Source organism: Hypanus sabinus, chromosome 26 (genome assembly GCF_030144855.1).
Source record: "Hypanus sabinus isolate sHypSab1 chromosome 26, sHypSab1.hap1, whole genome shotgun sequence".
In the NCBI taxonomy this organism is placed as follows: domain Eukaryota; kingdom Metazoa; phylum Chordata; class Chondrichthyes; order Myliobatiformes; family Dasyatidae; genus Hypanus; species Hypanus sabinus.
This window is the reverse complement of record NC_082731.1, coordinates 33,205,677-33,226,815: the sequence shown is the minus strand read 5'-3', so window position 1 is coordinate 33,226,815 and position 21,139 is coordinate 33,205,677. Positions and strand designations below refer to the sequence as shown.

The window sequence follows — 21,139 nt, the reverse complement described above, 5'->3', positions numbered from 1 at the left end:
AGGCCAAGAATGGATCAGGATCTGGAGAACAAGGTAAAATCATGCACGCAATGTCAGACCAATCAGAACGTGCCGCCACCAGCTCCTTTGCACCCATGGGAGTGGCCAGTCTACCCCTGGTCTAGGCTACATTTGAACTTTGCTGGCCCCTTTATGGGGCAGATGTTTCTTGCAATGGTAGATGCGCACTCCAAATGGATTGAAGCTCACATCATGAGCAACATCACAGCCTCCTCAACCATGGACAAACTCAGGCAAGTGTTTGCAGTCCACGGGTTGCCTGACACTCTGGTCACTGATAATGGCCCAACGTTCACCAGTGAGCTGTTCGGTGAGTTCATGCGGAAGAATGGCATTCGTCACATTCGGACGGCCCCTTGGTTTGGCTGAGCGGGCTGTTCAGACAGTGAAGGAAGGCCTGAAGGCTCTTAGTTCCTGGCTTTCAGGTTTCCTGTTTAAATACCGCCTCACTCCACAGACTACGACTGCACGCACTCCAGCAGAGATGCTGATGGGGCGTAGTTCTAAGTCGAGATTGGACCTGCTGCGCCCAGACATGAAGGCAAAAGTGGAGAGAAAGCAGGAAAAGCAGAAGGAGGGAGATGATCAACATGTGCAAGAGAGACAGTTACAACCACATGACAATGTCTATGTGAGAAACAATCAGCAATGGCTACCTGGTGTTAATCTTAAGCAGAGTGCTCCAGTCTCCTATGTTGTTAAGCTGACTGATGGGCGTGTTTTCTGCAGACATCAGGACCATGTGTGTCTGCGTCATGATTCTGGCTCAGAGGCAGACAGTTCCATGGGGTTTCCAATGGTGAGACAGACTACTGGGGACTTTGCTAGAGGGAGAGACACTGGCAGAGGGGACAGAGTCCCCTGAAGAGGATGGACATTCTCACGCAGCCACACAGACCCCTTTCGTGTCCCCAACACCAGATCCATCCTCACCAGCGGTGCCTGCTGAGTCACCGGGGGTAGTGCGTAGATCGCAGCGCCCTCACAAACCTCCTGACAGACCGAATCTTTGATTGGATAGTTTCTTTTGTTGATAGATTGAATGTTGAATTTGCCACGTTTTTTAGGTGTTTTGTCTTGGTAACCTGTTGCTAACGATACCACTGTTTTTATTTCCCAGTTCTTCTATATTTGGGGAATGTTAGATTTTAAAGGGGGAGAAGTGTTGTGATGTGAGTATTATTAAAAGTAAGTTAATACTAATCGGGAAGCTGTTGGTAGCAAGAGGTGGGATCCGGGGTTGGCAGGGTCTTTACTTCCGCTCTTTTTACTCCCAGTATGCATCGTCCACCCAGGCCGCACGAGGTACCGGGAAGCCTCTGTATTGTAAATACCATTTGCCGTCCCAGATAAAGATATTCTTTTGGCCATAAAATATGTCGAATGGTCTTTTGTAAAGTAAAAGTTACCACAGTCTCTACCCTACTTGGAAAAGCCCAGAGGAGAGATGATGGCAACAAAGGATCTATTGAAGCTACAGCTATAACACACAGCAGCTGTAACGAGACAAAATCGGTAGAGACAAGTGTCCAAGATCTCCACTGTGTAACAGGAAATTGGTTCTGTTAAGTCACACCAAGGGATTTGGTGAGGTTTTTTTGTGTAAGTATTGTAAATCGACTTTCTGTGGATGATCAACTATTTCGTCCAACAAAACAAGACGACGAGCCATCCAAGGTGAAGAACCAGCGCGGGAATGAAATGTTCCATGACGCGGAGGATTTAATACGGTCAGATGTACAAGTTTACTTTCATTCGAAGGATCTGAATTTGATTTTCTGCAAAAACTGGTCATTTTCATGACTTTGATAGGTTATTGAGCAAGAATTTTTTGAAAAGTTGTAATGTTGGAGAATTGTTGTGAAAGGAGTTGAGCTGTATAAATATATAATGTTTGAATTTCAATTTGTAGACGTACTGACTTGAGCTGAAACTGAAGTTAACCATAATACTTCAGAATAGGAATTCAATTAGTTTCCAATAGAGAAGAAAAAAAGGAAAGTTTAGTCTGTAAACTTTTAGATAGAGAATAACACTAGATCTAACTAGTTAGAGAAATTAGACATTGAAGGAAGGGCAGTAACAAGGGCTATTCTAATGAATATCGCTGATTCTAACTAAAGAGAAATTTGTTTTTTATTTGATGTCTAAGATTTGGAACCTAAACAGAATGTTGTTAATTTTTAATCGTTCTTACTCATGTAAATACTTTGTGTATCTTGGGTTTTTTTTTATAAACAAAGCCAGACGTGTGAGTTTTCTGGTCACCTTCTGATACCTAGAGCTTCTGATGGCTTACTAGCACCTGGTGTAATACTTGGCGAGCCAGCCAGAAGGCAGTGTACTAGATAACCAGTAGCACACCGATTAGGATAGAAAGTACTGGAAGAATCTTGTTCAAACTCACTAGATAAGACCTACAGTGTAAGAAAATGGAAGTCTTGGAGGAAAAGGGGCGTCAAAATCCCAATGCTACTTCAGTCAGTGGCAGAACAGAAACAGATAAGGAAATATTAGACTTTCTAAAAGAATATGGTTCATTTGCTAGACTTACTCCTCTGTCTGACCCCGGTGCAGAGATTCCTAAGTCCGTCATACAATTTTTAGCTCTGCAGTGCAAGATCTCCAGCCCTCGCTACCGTGCACTCAACAAGCAAGCAGTGACCAAACAGTTTCCTTCCATGCAGTTACTTTAGCCGGTGTTTACACTCAGAAAGTCAGAAGAGACTCCACTCAGCCAGGCTTACCTTGGTGAGTTGAAAACCTTAGCGAAGAGCATTGGGGAGGATTATGATGAAGTCCTGAGAGAGATGTGAACCCAGATAAGTGAAACCGTTACTATCGAGAGAAGGGAAACGGTCACTGTTCGAACTGCTGAAGCTGTACGTGACAAGACCACAGCTCTTCAATTCAGAGCAGACTTCTCTGATACAAACAGCCAGAAACAGCTCTAGCTGCTACGCAGAATAACTCAGTTCCTGTAATACCCCCTGTAAGGGGCTTACAGTGAACCCACCCCTCTCCCAATATCTAAACCCTCCAGAAATTCAAAGTGGAGCACATTGTGTGCACTAATGACTTGATGGCTCACTGCAATCCACCAGTAAGGCGCTGAGCTTTCTCTGGTAGAACCCCTCATCCACCTAATGAGGTGGATTATGAACACAAAGTACACTGCAGATGCTGTGGTCAAATTAACACGTACAGCACGCTGAAGGAACTCAGCAGGTCGGGCAGCATCAGTGGAAATGAGCAGTCAACGTTTCGGGCTGAGACCCCTCGTCAGGATTAAAGAAGGAGGGGGCAGGGGCCCTATAAAGAAGGTGGGGAGAGGGTGGAAGGTGCCAGGTGAAAAGCCAATCAGAGGAAAGATCAAGAGGTGGGGGAGGGGATGCAGGGAGGGGATAGGCAGGAGAGGTGAAGGAATGTAAGGGGAAAGCACTATGGGTAGTAGAAGAAGGCAGAATCGTGAGAGAGGTGGTAGGCAACTGAAAGAGCAGAGTGAAAGTGGGATAGGGGAAGAGAGAGGCAGGGAATTACCCATATACCGTCTGTGTAGTCTCCAGCCCCTTGGTATGAACTTCGAATTCTCCAACTTCCGGTAATTCCCTCCCTCTCCCTTCCACCAATCTACTTTCACTCTGCCTCCTCTTCCAGCTGCCTATCACCTCTCTCATGATTCTGCCTTCTTCTACTACCCATAGTGCTTTTCCCTTACAGTCCTTCTTCACCTCTCCGGCCTATCCCCTCCCTGCTTCCCCTCCCCCACACCTTGATCTTTCCTCTGATTGGTTTTCCACCCTCTCCCCCACCTTCTTTATAGGGCCCCTGCCCCCTCTCTCTTCAGTCCTGACGAAGGGTCTCGGCCTGAAACATTGACTGCTCCTTTCAACGGATGCTGCCCGACCTGCTGAGTTCATCCAGCTTGTTTGTACGTGTTGACCTGACCCCAGCGCCTGCAGCGTACTTTGTGTTTGCCTTCCTAAGGCACTGCTCCTTGAAGCTGTCTTGGATACTGCAGAGGCTAGAGCCCGTGATGGGGCTCTTGTACATATGAAGATATTCACAACCACAATGCATACACTTCTTCACAGGCATCAGATGAACCTAACTCAGCTCTGGAACGCTACTGCCGGGAACAGAATCTGCCTTTAAAGTTCTTTTGTTGCTTGACAATGCACCAGCCCATCCTAAATATTTGGGCAGCATTCATCCTAACAGTGCGTTTCCTGCCGCCTAACACAACATCACTGATGCAACCACTGATCGAGGTGTGATCCACATTCAAGTTTTTTTTTACGGTGAACTATCTCTCAGATGCTGCAAGCAACAGACGATTTTGAAAATCCCGGGAGTTTACCAACGGTGAAGGAATGGTGGAAGTCGGAACGCTTGGCACAAATGGCGATGGACATGGACCCAAGTTTAGAACGGAGTCAGCATTTCAGTCGCTCTCTGCTGTCAACCCTTCTTCCCTACAAGCAAATTTATGCTGGAAAACGAAATGCTGCCAAGCAAACAACCCTCACCACATTCTTCAAACTGGTGTCATCTCCTGCTGCCGTTCTGTGAGTCTTCCTTCATCCCTTGCTCTGCTTGATGTCCACCTTCTCCATGTAAAGCTGCCCGACACCACAACAACCACTCATTTCCCGGAGCAAACACACCTGCCACTGTTGGTGAGTACTGTACACCCTAGTATGTTAACTTTCTATGATTTATTACATTGAATATTACCTTAAATTGATTAAATATAATATAAATATTGCCTTGTGGTACTGCTTTTGTGCCGTATTGTTATGAAAATGTGAATAAAGTACAGATAAAACATATTTAGGAAACCCTCTGGAATGCATCCCTATTTTCTCCATTTAAGTAATGATTCACATTATGCGCCAACTGTGAGGAACGTATCCCCCGCATATAACGAGGATAGGGTGTACTTCTCAACTGACTAAACAAATCGCTGAGCTTCAAAGTCAGCTAGCTACGAAACAGCGAAGGGAAAAGCGAGCTCGAAGACGGTAGGTGATACGCTGACACAGGATAAACCAGAGTCCACAACTACTAACAAACAGCCAAGTGTAAAACCAGAACCTTGGACTGTTTTAAATGCGGTGAAGATGGGGAACATAGTCAGCTCTTGCTGCTATGAACCCAATCCGGCACTGGTAGCGGAAAATCGAAGACAGTTTGAAAAGAGATGGAGTGAGAGTGAGTCACGTCGTGGTACTCCCTAAGCCTCGTTTTAAACGAGAAGTAGTTCCTGTTGCGGGACAAAGAGGGACTGGCGCTGGCAAAGCATGCCCCAAAAGCTCCAAGATGTTGCTGGGTAAGTTTACTGGAAGTCATCTGGTGAACTCGGGAGATGTGGTTGAAGTTAGCGCTGATGTTGTGTGAGCAGTATGTGGGATCATCTTACCCAGCAAACAGCACCTGCCGCAGATGTTGCCATTGCATATGTTCGATCCTTAATGATGCATTCAAAGTGTAATTCCTGACAGTTACGCACAAGAAGATCAGTGTGAGGCATTACCAGTCATTTCTCATCTCTCTGATGCTGAGATTAGGCTCTCATTTAACTGATCCTTGTGTTAGGGAAGTCGTCCAGCAGCTGGAAACTGGAGAAAAACCATTCCCTTCAGTGAGAAACACAATCCCCAGACTACCCTATCTTCTCAGAGAATGTGATCGTCTAGAGCTATAGAACGGAATTCTCTACTGGAAAAGATTAACCGGAGACAAAACAACATACCATCTTGTTTTACCTGAAAAGTTTCAATCTGAGACACTTAAGAGTTTCACTAAGACTTTGGTCACGTGGGTATTGATTGTACCCGGATTTAGTCAGAAGCTGATTCTGTTGGTCCAAGATATAGAACACAAGATTAAAGCATGAGGTTAATGTGCAAGAAGAAAGACCTTGCCTGTGAAAGCTGCTCTGTCAGTGAATATTGTGACTGCTTGACCCCTGCGGCTGATCTGCATGCGGTAGAACCCGATCAAAGTAACACAAAAGACGTGTTAGTAATAACTGATCTTTTCACTAAATATGCTTTGGCTATTCCTACACCTAACCGAAAAGCCAAGAGGGTTGTGAAGTACCTGTGAGAGCATTTCGTCTCACATTATGGTTACCCTGAGCTCCTACACAACGATAGAGGGCCTGACTTTGAATCCCTCTTGATTAAAGAAATCTGTGAGATAGCTGGAATTCAAAAAGTCAGAACTACACCATATCATCCCAGAGGAAACCCTGTCGAAAGGCTTAACAGGACCCTTTAAAATTTGTTGGGAGCTCTGGAGATGAAAGATAAAAATCACCAGCGAGAATCAGTGAAACCCCTAGTCCATGCTTATAATTGTACTAGGAATGAGACATCTGGCTTTGGTCTGTATGAATTGATGTTCGGATGACAACCCAGACTCCCAGTTGACTTGGCTTTCGGACTACCCTTGAAGAACAAACATGGTACATCACACTCTCAGTACGTACAAAATTTGAAATCTCATCTTGAGGAAAGCTTCAAGGTAACTACGAGGAACTCACCAAAAAAGACAAACCAAAGCAAGACCAGATGTGATGAGCAAGTGACAGCTTCCGAGTTGAAGAAAGGAGACCGAGTGCTAGTAGGAATGTGCGCCTGTGAGGTACAAATTTGCTGATAAATGGGAAGAAATGGTCTATGTAGTTGTAAACCTAGCTGGTGATCTGACTGTCTACAAGGTATGTCCTGAGAACCAGCCTGGGCCCATATGTGCATTACATTGGGATCTGTTGCTCCCTTCCCTTCTAAAGACAATGAACATCTTTCTCCTGTCCCTGTCCGCCAGTACACAATCCACAGGAGTACTAAGATGAGTAGTCGGTTGAAGAAGACTCTAAAGAGGATGAGGATGAGGTTTATTCCCTCAGACCAGGACTTGACATTGTAGCTGAACCTTCTAAGAGTCGAGAAATTTGTGAACAGTTACACAGAAGAACGGTGGCCGCCAACCCAAGCCCAAAGCAGCCCCTTGCAGCCACTCCAGTTGCAGACCCAGTGCTGGAATCCCAAGGAAATGAAAGTTACTTAGCTTATGTAGAGGAATCCACTGTAGAAGGTAACTTCCCTGTTAGTCCTGAAGAAAACCCGGTGGAAGAAACAACAACTGAGAAAGTGTGTAATCAGTTCATCCAACAGATGAAAAAGGCCTGGGAATTTCGTCAACCCCAGATGGGACTGAGATTCGACAAGAGAAGGAGACTTGTGATGAAGAGTTGACTACAAAAGGTATGACAAATGAAAATTCTCGCAAAGAAGAGCCTGAACCCAGGAGGCTTTCTAGACACAGAGAACTCTAACATACCCTGAGCCAGGAAAACCTATAGTGTCAATAGTTCAGCCCCTTTTCCAACCACTTCCAGATCTCACACACGTCGAGCACCCCACACCCACTACAGTGCAACCTGTAGCCGTATGCAAAGGGACTTGCACAGCTTCAAAGGGGGAGGTTAATTAAACCCAAAGATGTAATGTTAGAAAGCTCCACCTGTGGGGGGATGAAAAGTCAAGTCAAGTCACTTTTATTGTCATTTCGACCATAACTGCTGGTACACTACATAGTAAAAATGAGACAATGTTTTTCAGGACCATGGTGTTACATGACACAGTACAAAAGCTAGACTGAGCTACGTAAAAAAAAAGCAACACAGAGGGAAAAAAACATACAACTACACCAGACTACAGACCTACCCAGGACTGCATGAAGTGCACAAAACAGTGCAGGCATTGCAAAAAATAATAAACAGGAAAACGAGGTTTACCGAATTTTTAAAAAAAAGAACTTGGGGGTGGCGAGGGGGGAAGCTATACAAGAACAAGGCATGACTGAGGCAGTGTGGGAAAGCATGAGAAATACAGCAAACTATTAGAAACTAAAGGTATAAACTTTTAAAAGTGGAAGTAGTGAGTATCTGTATCTTACTTGAAAACCTCAGGGCCACTGGAGGAGAGACGATAGTGATAAAAGATCCATTGAAGCTAAGTCTATAACACACAGCAGCTGTAACGAGACAATATCGGCAGAGACGAGTGCCCAAGATCTCTACCTTGTAACTGGGAATTAGTTCTGTTAAATCACACCAAGGGATTTGATCAGGTTTTTTTTGTGTAAGTATTGTGAATCTACTTTCTGTAAATGATCAACTATTTCATCCAACAAACCAAGAAACAAGATGGTGAGCCACCATAGCTGAAGAATCAGCGTGGGAACGAAATGTTTCATGACATGGAGGGGTTTATATGGTTTTATATGGTATAAGTTTATTTTCATTCTTAGGATCTGAATTTGATTTTCTGCAAGAACTGATTAGTTTTGCAACGGCTTTCATAAGTTACTGAATGAGAATTACTTTGCTTAAAAGTTGTGATGTTGGAGAATTGTGAAAGGAGTTAAGTTGTATAGAACATAGAATAGTACAGCACATTACAGGCCCTTTGGCCCACAATGTTGTGCCGACCCTCAAACCCTGCCTCCCATATAACCCCCCACCTTAAATTCCCCCATATACCTGTTAATATGTATGTGTATGGATATATAGTTTTAAAATTTCAATTTCAATTTGTTGACAAACTGAAACTGAAGCTAACCATAATATTAGTTTTCTAATAGGTAAGAAAAAAAAAGGAAAGTTTAGTCTGTAAACTTTTAGATAGGGAATAACACAATTATTTAGAGAAATTGCAGTAACAAAGGTTATTCTAATGAATATCACTGATTCTAACTAAACAGGAATTTGATGTCTGAGATTTGGAACCTAAACAAAATGTGGGAATTTTGAATTGTTTGTACTCATTGAAATATTTTGTATATCTTTTTTTTTTATGAACAAAACTTACCTCCAGAAGTGTGAGTTTTCTGGTCACTGCCTCCTTCTGATATCTAGAGCTTCTGATGACTTACTAGCACCTAGTGCAGCACTATGTAATCTGATTTTTCTCATAAAGAGTGCGGTGACCAGTCACACAAGTTAAGACGGGCGCTACATAGGTGTTACAAATAGTTTGGAATCAGATGACCTTGCCTGGCGTCTGATGGGAGCAAAGGATGTTGGTAATGGTGAGGGGCGCCACAGGAGGGGAGTGGGGCAGGTGGCAGAGAAGGAGTGAGGAGTGGATGGTACAGGTATAGACAGCACCCAGCCCTGAGGCACCGGACAAGGCCGTTTCATTCCAAACAATCGGCTTATTGATCATTACAGAATGTCTCCCTGGAGTATCCCGCTCCCTCCCCTTTTCCCAACCCTGACCCCTTTCCATTCTCAGCCCACAACAGAGACCCAGTACGGTGCGATACACAAAATTACTACAGTACTGTGTGCATGTCTTGGATCCTAGCCTCTACTGTATATATGCCTAAGACTTTTGTGCAGTTCTGTAGGTGTACTGGCGGAGTGCTTCATCTGACCCTTCAACTTGTGATACCAGTAAAAATCTCTGCACTTGGCAGAATTTTTGACATTTGCTCAGCCGCTAGGCTTTGAACATTAATGTGAGCTATCTTAATAAGAGCTTAATCACCTGCGGTTCACGAAACTTTTGACCTGTGCTTGTGTTGAGCATCCAGTGTGGTGTCAAAGTGACACTACAGGTAGTCCAGCCACCTCATCGCTCCCAAGACCAGGGGTCAGTCTTGACCACCTGCGTTTTCTGTGCTGCCCTGTCCTGCGGTTTCCTTTGGGTACTCCAGTTTCCCCTCCCACTCCACCTCCTAAGATATGTGGGTTGGGAGTTTACAGGTGTCCCCCCCACTTTTACAAAGGTAGAGCGTTTCTATGAAACCTTTCTTAAGCCGAAATGGCATAAAGCGAAGAACCATTAATTTATATGGGAAAAATTTTCTCAAAAGCGAAAATCCTCTTTGTAATGCGAAAACAGGTTACTAACGTAGGTCTTCTGTAAAAGCGAAGTGGCGTAAAGTGGGCAACAGCTGTACTTAAATACAGGAAATGACTTCAGGGTCATTAAATGTCAACACACTGAAGGATACAGCTGAAGGGTTCAAAGGAGGTTCATGAAAATGACTCCAGAATTCAACGGCTTCTCGCATGAAGAGCGTTTGATGGCTCTGGGCCAGTATCTGCTACAATTCAGAAGAATGAGGGGTGCCCTCAATGAAACCTATCGAATGGTGAATGGTCTTGATGAAGTGGATGTGGAGAGGGTGTTTCCTATGGTGGGAGAGCCTAAGGCCAGAGAGGTCACAGCCTCAGAAAAGAGGGACGTCCTTTTTAGAACGGAGATGAGGGGGAACTTCTTTAGCCAGAGAGTGACAAATCTGTGAAATTCATTCCCAAGTCTTTACGGATATTGAAGGCAGAGAGGTTGATCGATTCTGGATTGGTCATACAGGGAGAAGACAGGAGATTGGGTCTCAGAGGAATAAAGGTCAGCTGTGATCAGATGGGCCAAATGGCCTAATTCTGCACCTATGTCATATGGTCCTACGGTCTTAATTTGGGTGTCTAAATTCGCTGTTTGTGTGCTTCCCAGAATTCCACTCAGGAAAGCAGCTGCTCCGTCTATTGTAGACCACTGGGAGAGCGTCCGGGGATCGCCATGGTGCCGAGGTCTAAGTGGAGGTGAAGATTCAGTAAGTTTCATTTGTACTTGGTGATGGGGCTTTGTGAAGGTCTCACTTGATACAGCCCAGGACTTGTTGAGAATAAGTGCAGCACACTCGTCAATCCTGTCAAACAAATTCAGTCCATTGGAGGAAAGGGTGATTTTAATTGATCAATGATGGACATTTTCCCCAGTACCTCGATCGCGTGGCTGCCCCTGGCTTCCAGGTTGGTTCATAGCTGCAAGAAATTCAGCAGATGCTGGAAATCTTGAGCAACAAGCACAATGCAGGAGGGACACAGCATGTCAGGCACCTTCTACAGGAGGGGAATAAGCAGCCAGTGTTTCAGGGTGAGACCTGCCATTTGTCCCTTTATAGACTTCCCTCCATGGATGCTGCCTGACCTGCTGAGTTCCTCCACTGTTCTGTGAATGCCCACGTCAGCTTGGTTCTTCCTCCCTAGACGTGGCGTTCGATGCTTGTGCACCTTGGCTGGGACCAGTGCTGGCCTGGGGAATTGGCGAAGTGCAGAATCCCAAGCAATGGCGTGTCTTGACTGAATCATGTGTCCCAGCATTCCAAGCACTTCCGCTGAGTTGCTTCCTCCTCAGTACCTCAACATCCCTCATTCCTGGCCAATGTTCCCTCTAATCTGTAATGTGCGCAAAAAAATCTTGTGCTGTGCAATTTTTTTTGCCCGGTGGCAACAACATGTGCGCGCTGAACGATTTCTTCAATGTAGACAGTATAAATATGCCAGTTCTAAAATCTGCAGACAAATCACTGCAAACTCCACGTGGTCAACACTGTCCGCGTCAGAGACCGGAAAAGGAAATATACTTGACATGCCGACGAGGAAGAGGGCAGCAACCTTTTGTGCGCAGTTTAAATTCCTTTTTGCACTAGTAGCAAAAGATGTGTGCGCACGCACACATGCACACCTTAGAGGGAGCGTTGTTCCTGGGGACTTTTCAAACCCTCATTTTCCACTGTCCAAGTCCTCCCATCACCCGGCATGCCCTGTCTCCCATTCCCGATCTCTATCCTGATTACCCAGTGAGCTGTTTCTTCCTCATTGACTAAATATTCCTCATTCCTGGGGACTTTTCTAACCCACACTTTCCACTATCAAATTTTCCCTTCACCCTATCTCCCATTCCTGATCTCTATCCTCATCACCCGCCCCAGCTTCAGACTCCCTCAGTAGGTGTAATAAGATGAAGCAACCTAAAAAGTAATCAGACTTACTGACCTATTGCCTTCTCAAACAGAAACCCATCGGGACAACAAATCAGAACAGACAAAAGGGGAATTAAACCAAACAGTGTTGAACTAATATAATAAATCCTTATGAAAGTTTATTATTCATCAGTTTGGAGCAGTCAAACAATTTGAATTTGGTCCAAATGAGAAATTTCCTGCCATTGGTGGAATTGATCTATCACCGTGACATACGAGAGAAAGCAAAAAGGGATTGCAGGTGTTGGAAAGGAAGAAGAAAATAAATTGGGTGAGTGAGGAGGTGAGGGCAGATGTGGGTTTTCAGAAATATTAAAATTCAGCATTTTTGCCAGTTTGAAATTGTGCCTCCGTCGCAGTGGAGAAGGCAGAAGGGAAGACAGGTTTAAGATGAGAGGGGGAGATTTAAGAGGCAACTGGAAGGCAAGTTGTTCACATAGGAGCGTTGTATTTATAGAAAGAGCTACCAGAGGAAGTGGTTGAGGCAGGTATAAAACACTTTTGGAAGACATTTGAACAGGTAGATGTTTAAAGATATGGAAAGGTTTAAGGATTTAAACCTTTGGAAGGTTTAAGGATATGGGCCCCAACGTGGGCAAATGGGACTAGGTTAGGTGGGCACCTTAGTCTGAGGGTTGGGCCAGTTTCAATGATGAATTATTCCACTGCATTTCCTTGTGCTGGGCTCCTCCAGGAGGGCAGATAGATCCTTTCCTCCCCAACCATCTTCACTGTCCGCCACATGACCAAAGTTGGTGGCATTTGCAAACATACTAACTCTGTCTCCTACATTCTCTCCCAAATCCTGAATATATACATATATATTTTAACGCTAATTTTATATGTTTTATACATTTTAATGCTAATTTTGATGTCTTTGCACTGCTGGCAGAAACCAACGAATTTTACAACATGCAAGTCAGTGTTAGTAAGGCTGGTTCTAGACCTTCATTGGACCTTCTCCCTCCAGAGGTACCCTGTGCTCAGCAGATCAGTACCCGTGGGGAGGAGGCTCGAACTCGGGTTCAGTTGTTTGAGATGAATTGGGTAAAGTCTAGATTCAGGTCTGATGGCTTGTTGTGCCTGACATTAGGACTGGATGCAAGGAGGAACACTTGGTGAAGTTGCATCCAAGCTCTCGCGCTCTACCAGCCTGCCTAGTACCAGGTTTACCACTTCATAGTTCAAGAAGAACTGACTGTGACGAATGACATTCTAACCATTACTTCCCTGCCTTTTCCTTAACAGAACAACCCCACTTCCAACGTGCTTTACCGGGACTGGATGACCCCAACCTTGAGTGCTGACGTTGGTGGATCATCATCATGTGGAACAAGGCTCCTCTCAACCCTGCTGATGCAAGGGAATGACCCACAGGAATGTGGTATGTACTGAGAGACACAGGTGACCACGGACGGTGGTCCGTACTGAGAGACACAGGTGCCCAGGGACGGTGGTCCATACTGAGCGACACAGGTGACCATGGACAGTGGTCTGTACTGAAGGACACAGGTGACCCAGGGATGGTGGTCTGTACTGAGAGAAACAGGTGACCAGGGACGGCGGTCCGTACTGAGGGACACAGGTGACCCAGGGATGGTGGTCTGTACTGAGGGACACAGGTGACCCAGGGATGGTGGTCCGTACTGAGGGACACAGGTGACCAGGGACGGTGGTCCGTACTGAGAGACACAGGTGCCCAGGGACGGTGGTCCATACTGAGCGACACAGGTGACCATGGACAGTGGTCTGTACTGAAGGACACAGGTGACCCAGGGATGGTGGTCTGTACTGAGAGAAACAGGTGACCAGGGACGGCGGTCCGTACTGAGGGACACAGGTGACCCAGGGATGGTGGTCTGTACTGAGGGACACAGGTGACCCAGGGATGGTGGTCCGTACTGAGGGACACAGGTGACCAGGGACGGTGGTCCGTACTGAGAGACACAGGTGCCCAGGGACGGTGGTCCATACTGAGCGACACAGGTGACCATGGACAGTGGTCTGTACTGAAGGACACAGGTGCCCAGGGACGGTGGTCCATACTGAGCGACACAGGTGACCATGGACAGTGGTCTGTACTGAAGGACACAGGTGACCCAGGGATGGTGGTCCGTACTGAGAGACACAGGTGACCAGGGACGGCGGTCCGTACTGAGGGACACAGGTGACCCAGGGACGGTGGTCCGTACTGAGGGACACAGGTGACCCAGGGACTGTGGTCTGTACTGAAGGACCGTTGACCCAGGGACGGTGGTCCATACTGAGCGACACAGGTGACCATGGACAGTGGTCTGTACTGAAGGACACAGGTGACCCAGGGATGGTGGTCCGTACTGAGAGACACAGGTGACCAGGGACAGCGGTCCGTACTGAGAGACACAGGTGACCAGGGATGGCGGTCCGTACTGAGGGACACAGGTGACCCAGGGATGGTGGTCTGTACTGAAGGACCGTTGACCCAGGGACGGTGGTCCGTACTGAGGGACACAGGTGACCCAGGGATGGTGGTCTGTACTGAAGGACCGTTGACCCAGGGACGGTGGTCCGTACTGAGGGACACAGGTGACCCAGGGATGGTGGTCTGTACTGAAGGACCGTTGACCCAGGGACGGTGGTCCATACTGAGGGACACAGGTGACCAGGGACAGTGGTCCGTACAGAGAGACACAGGTGACCAGGGACGGCGATCCGTACTGAGAGACACAGGTGACCCAGGGATGGTGGTCTGTACTGAAGGACCGTTGACCCAGGGACGGTGGTCCGTACTGAGGGACACAGGTGACCCAGGGATGGTGGTCTGTACTGAAGGACCGTTGACCCAGGGACGGTGGTCCGTACTGAGGGACACAGGTGACCCAGGGATGGTGGTCTGTACTGAAGGACCATTGACCCAGGGACGGTGGTCCGTACTGAGAGACACAGGTGACCAGGGACGGCGATCCGTACTGAGAGACACAGGTGACCCAGGGATGGTGGTCTGTACTGAAGGACCGTTGACCCAGGGACGGTGGTCCATACTGAGGGACACAGGTGACCAGGGACGGTGGTCCGTACTGTGAGACACAGGTGACCCAGGGATGGTGGTCCGTACTGAAGGACACAGGTGACCAGGGACGGCGATCCGTACTGAGAGACACAGGTGACCACGGACGGTGGTCCGTACTGAGGGACACAGGTGACCAGGGACAGTGGTCTGTACTGAAGGACCGTTGACCCAGGGATGGTGGTCCGTACTGAGAGACACAGGTGACCAGGGACGGCGATCCGTACTGAGGGACACAGGTGACCAGGGACAGTGGTCTGTACTGAAGGACCGTTGACCCAGGGACAGTGGTCCGTACTGAGAGACACAGGTGACCAGGGACGGCGATCCGTACTGAGAGACACAGGTGACCCAGGGATGGTGGTCCGTACTGTGAGACACAGGTGACCCAGGGACGGTGGTCTGTACTGTGAGACACAGGTGACCCAGGGACGGTGGTCCGTACTGTGAGACACAGGTGACCCAGGGATGGTGGTCCGTACTGTGAGACACAGGTGACCAGGGACGGCGGTCCATACTGAGGGACACAGGTGACCAGGGACAGTGGTCCGTACAGAGAGACACAGGTGACCAGGGACGGCGATCCGTACTGAGGGACAGGTGACCCAGGGACGGTGGTCCGTACTGTGAGACACAGGTGACCAGGGACGGCGGTCCATACTGAGGGACACAGGTGACCAGGGACAGTGGTCCGTACAGAGAGACACAGGTGACCAGGGATGGTGGTCCGTACTGAGGGACAGGTGACCCAGGGACGGTGATCCGTACTGAGGGACACAGGTGACCAGGGACGGTGGCCCGTACTGTGAGACACAGGTGACCCAGGGACGGTGATCCGTACTGACGGACACAGGTGACCAGGGACGGTGGCCCGTACTGTGAGACACAGGTGACCCAGGGACTGTGGTCTGTACTGAAGGACCGTTGACCCAGGGACGGTGGTCCGTACTGAGAGACACAGGTGACCCAGGGACAGTGGTCCGTACTGAGCGACACAGGTGACCAGGGATGGCGATCCGTACTGAGAGACACAGGTGACCAGGGACGGCGGTCCGTACTGAGGGACACAGGTGACCAGGGACAGTGGTCCGTACAGAGAGACACAGGTGACCAGGGACGGCGATCCGTACTGAGGGACAGGTGACCCAGGGACGGTGGTCCGTACTGTGAGACACAGGTGACCAGGGACGGCGGTCCATACTGAGGGACACAGGTGACCAGGGACAGTGGTCCGTACAGAGAGACACAGGTGACCAGGGACGGCGATCCGTACTGAGGGACAGGTGACCCAGGGACGGTGGTCCGTACTGTGAGACACAGGTGACCAGGGACGGCGGTCCATACTGAGGGACACAGGTGACCAGGGACAGTGGTCCGTACAGAGAGACACAGGTGACCAGGGATGGTGGTCCGTACTGAGGGACAGGTGACCCAGGGACGGTGATCCGTACTGAGGGACACAGGTGACCAGGGACGGTGGCCCGTACTGTGAGACACAGGTGACCCAGGGACGGTGATCCGTACTGACGGACACAGGTGACCAGGGACGGTGGCCCGTACTGTGAGACACAGGTGACCCAGGGACGGTGATCCGTACTGAGGGACAGGTGACCCAGGGACGGTGGTCTGTACTGAGGGAAGGTGACCCAGGGACGGTGGTCTGTACTGAGAGACAGAGGTGACCCAGGGACGGCGGTCCGTACTGAGAGACATAGGTGACCAGGGACAGTGGTCCGTACTGAGAGACACAGGTGACCAGGGACGGCGGTCCGTACTGAGGGACACAGGTGACCCAGGGACGGCGGTCCGTATTGAGGGACACAGGTGACCAGGGACGGCGGTCCGTATTGAGGGACACAGGTGACCCAGGGACGGCGGTCCGTATTGAGGGACAGGTGACTCAGGGACAGCGATCCGTATTGAGGGACACAGGTGACCCAGGGACGGCGGTCCGTATTGAGGGACAGGTGACTCAGGGACGGCGGTTCGTACTGAGAGTCACCTTCCTCAGCAACTGTGTTACGTGTTGACTGATCTACGTGATCTGAGGATGATGATTTGTACTGCTGGTATCACCTCTTAAAACCAGCTACTCAGTCCATTGGATTATGGAGCATACACGGAGCTTGGTCTGCAGTTTGCTGTGATTTGTTGGGGTTGTACTGAGGCTGTGGAAGGGAAGACAGCAGAGATATTCCGGGGTTTAATGTACAGTATCAGTTGATCGGTAAGACTCTTTGCAGTAAGTCAGGACACTGAAGATTCAAGCCTGACTCCTACTGCCTCAACGGCTTGTCTGGGCTTGTGCTTCCCCTGCATTTGATAAGGTCCCACATAGGAGATCGGTGGGTAAAACCAGAGCTCATGGCATTGGGGGAAAGATATTGACATGGATGGAAAACTGGTTGGCAGGTAGAAAGCAAAGGGTAGCGGTGAATGGGTGTTTCTCGGAATGGCAGGTAGTGACTAGTGGGGTGCCACAGGGCTCGGTATTGGGACCACAGCTGTTTACGATTTACATAAACGATTTAGATGAAAGCATTGAGAATAACATCGGCAAGTATGCTGATGGTACTAAGCTGGGTGGCAGTGTGACATGTGATGAGGATGTTAGGAGAATTCAGGGTGACTTGGATAAGCTGAGTGAGTGGGCAGATACTTGGCAGATGATGTTTAATGTGAATAAGTGTGTGGATATCCACTTTGAGAGTAAGAACAGGAAGGCAGATTATTATCTGAACGGTGTAGAGTTAGGTAAGGGAGAAATACAAAGAGATCTCGGAGTACTTGTTCATCAGTCACTGAAGGTGAATGAGCAAGTGCAGCAGGCAATGAAGAAGGCTAATGCAATGTTGGCCTTTATTGCAAGAGCAAGGGAATTCTTTTGCATTTGTACAGGGCCCTGGTGAGACCACACCTGGAGTATTGTGTACAGTTTTGGTCTCCAGGGTTAAGGAAGGACTTTCTGGCTATAGAGGAAGTGCAGCGTAGATCACGAGGTTAATTCCTGGGATGTCCGGATTGTCTTACGCAGAGAGGTTAGAGAGACTGGGCTTGTACATGCTGGAATTAAGGAGATTGAGAGGGGATCTGATTGCAACATATAAAATTATTAAGGGATTGGACAAGATAGCGGCAGGAAATATGTTCCAGATGCTGGGAGAGTCCAGTACCAGAGGGCATGGTTTGAGAATAAGGGGTAGGTCATTTAGGACAGAGTTAAGGAAAAACTTCTTCTCCCAGAGAGTTGTGGGGGTGTAGAATGCACTGCCTCAGAAGGCAGTGGAGGCCAATTCTCTGGATGCTTTCAAGAAGGAGCTAGATAGGTATCTTATGGATAGGGGAATCAAGGGATATGCGAACAAGGCAGGAACCAGGTATTGATAGTAGATGATCAGCCATGATCTCAGAATGGCGGTGCAGGCTCGAAGGGCCGAATGGTCTACTTCTGCACCTATTGTCTATTGTCTGTTCTCAGACACTGCTGCTCCAGTTCAGGACCTGCTCTCTCACTGAATGCCCAGAATGGTGCCTGTTTATTCATCTCCACAGATGCTCTCTGGCCTGCTGAGTTCCTCCAGCATTTTGCGAGTGCTGCTTTGCCTTCCCAGCGCCTGCGGCCTCTATCATGTTAATGAGAGCTGTTATCTTGACTTCCCCTTCCTGAAGTCCAATCTTTGACCTTGCTGACATTGAGTGTGTAGTTGTAGTTGCAACGTAACTCGACCAGCCAGTCTAAGTCACCACTGCTTTCCCACTTCCATAGATGCTGCCTGACCTGCTGAATTCCTCCAGCACTTTGTGTCTGCTGCGAAGGAAATTCTTGTTGCTATGTAGGAAATGATGAAATGCCAGTGCTTTAATTAAAATAACCTCTTTCTCACGGTAAAATTGGTTTGATTACACCAAAGTCACTCCTCGCTTTGACTGACTCACGTTGAACATCTTGTGTTTCGTTCCCTCCAGATCTTCCCTGTCAGGAGCCCCCTCAATCGCTGGGCTTGGTCTCAGCTGGTACTGAGCTGAGTGCGGGTGAGGCGGATACTGCCGATGCTATTACTAACCCAAGAGATGCGTCGCTAAAGGCCAAGGCCCGCGCTGTCAGGCCACGCAGCGTGTTGAGGCCGAGTGTTGCTGATCGCCCAGGGGCAGTAAGGAAGGATGAGTCTTGGACAGGCTGCAAAGACGCTGTGAAGACTGACTTCAGCCCCACCCATGACTATGCAGCCTCCTTGCCATGTTTCCTTCAGTGTAATTCCACCCTGGGTCGCAAGGAGATCCGCCGATCGCTGAGTCTGCCTGAGGGTATTTCGGACAACTGGGAGCACGGGGTTGGGTTTGGAGACGGTCCTGCCCTCCAGCTGAAGGATTTGGAAGGCACTCTGCCTGCAGCAAGAGCTGAGAATCCACCAGCCTTCATCTGCGGGCCTCTGCGACTGGCACCCGCCGTGGAGACGCGTCACCGCTCCACAGATCTAGCCGGTCTGACCACAGATCCCCTGCTTTCTCAGGGGCCAGCCACGTCCGTCATTGCTCAGGTAAAGAGCAGTGCTCCACGCGCCCTGTACAACACCCCCTACGACACACCGGACTGCGGCTGTAAAAAGTCCCACCCGCAACCGAGCATGATGGAGCTGGCCCGGGCTTCTGTGGCAGGGTGCATTCGGAAATTTAGCAAGCTCTCTGTGAAAAGGGATGGTTTGAAACAAAAACTCCCAGTGACCTCGAAGCAAGCCCCACAGCAATCTTCCGCGCTGAGGTTTGCCCAGCGGGCAAGTACTCTGTTCGGAAGAAAGCCCATGGGGCAGGAGCATCAAGGCACACAGCGGCCCATGAGGAGGTCCTTAAGTCTTGAGAGTGCCTTGTAAATTAGTCAGGGCCTAGAGCAGCTGAAGAGCACTAGCAGGCACGGAGCGGTTAGCATGTCTAAATCAAATGACCTGCAATTTTCAGGTGGCTCGGAGTGACACTAGTTTAGCAATGACGTCACGAACTGTGAGGAAGACATCCAGGCCAGGTCTAAGGGAATGAGTTCCCACCCCCGGACAACAGAAAGAAGCCGGTAACGCCAGTGTACCTCAAGCTCGCCACCCAAGCAAGAAGTAGCCAGCAGGGCCGCCCAAGACAATATTTTTAGACTTTTAATGTGGGATTATCATCAGGATAGTGTTTCTAGTTTGAGGAAGTGTGTGGTGTTTCAATATGTGAGGGCTCGAACCATGGATGCCCTTCATCAACTGTCCACATTGCTGGCCTTCAAGCACGGAGCCGAGACCTAGAATACAAAAGTCCTTCATCTCACATCTGCCCTATAGTAGTTTTATTTGGGTGGATTGAAAGCAAAGTGACTCTCCCAGCTTTCAAGGCTAGGTGTCAGTCCTGCCACTTTCATTGGGATTCATTGGGCAGATTCCCAAATATTTCCCGTACTCCCTGGTGTAGTTTTGTGCTTTGGATATATGTAATTCGAAGCATGCCTCTGAGAAGGGGCGAGGGGGTCTTGTGACAACAGTGAATCTTAATGACGCCAGTAATTTGGAGATTCCAGTGTCCTCATCGGAAAAGGCTTCTGCCTTGGGAACGCCGGTTACAGGGGCAGCTCGGGTTATCTTAATGTGATGGTTCTCTGATCTATTTTCTTCATATGAGTTTAAGTAATGCTCACGTTTTAATCATTTTCACACGAAAAACATACAATTTTACTCATTTTTTCCCTTGAGAAAACTTGTATTCTCCAAGCTATATGTTTCTACAAATAAATTCTTGAAAATTAGTCTGTGTCTTATTGATTTACCGTGGTTTAAAGATTAGCTTTATTTGTCAAATATACATTGAAACATACAGTGAAATGCATCGTTTGCATTCTTCATTGGTCGGGGCATGAAAGGTTGCGGGGGTGGGGTGAGAAGGCAGGAGACTGGGGCTGAGAGGAAAATTGGTGAAATGATAGAGCAGACTCGATGGGCCAAATGGCCTAATTCTGCTCCTGTGTCTTATGGCCTCCGTCTCCAGGACAGTCCTCCGAGCCTCCTATTCCCAGGCTTTGGCCATCGGCTTCAGCTACTGGGCATCCATTCAGCATTTGGCCATCATTCTTCAGTGGTGACCACCGGACTAGCCGATGATGGGATCTTGAACACCAAGCACGCCCCTTGTGCTTCTCAGAACCTACTGACGTGGGACAGCCCAGCATCCATGGATATCCTTTGTCAATTGTCCACGTTG

General features: G+C 48.4%; 1 protein-coding gene across 1 annotated transcript in view; it reads left to right on the top strand.

Moving 5' to 3' along the window:
* LOC132381740 (uncharacterized) overlaps window positions 1-20,674 on the top strand; it is a 168,146-nt gene extending 147,472 nt beyond the window's left edge. Inside the window, exons 14-16 of the mRNA XM_059951312.1 lie at window positions 10,557-10,656; window positions 13,117-13,252; window positions 18,881-20,674. Coding sequence (XP_059807295.1) covers window positions 10,557-10,656; window positions 13,117-13,252; window positions 18,881-19,782 — 1,138 coding nt within the window. The 3' untranslated portion in view covers window positions 19,783-20,674. The remainder of the gene's footprint in view (window positions 1-10,556; window positions 10,657-13,116; window positions 13,253-18,880) is intronic.
* Window positions 20,675-21,139: the final 465 nt, after the last annotated feature.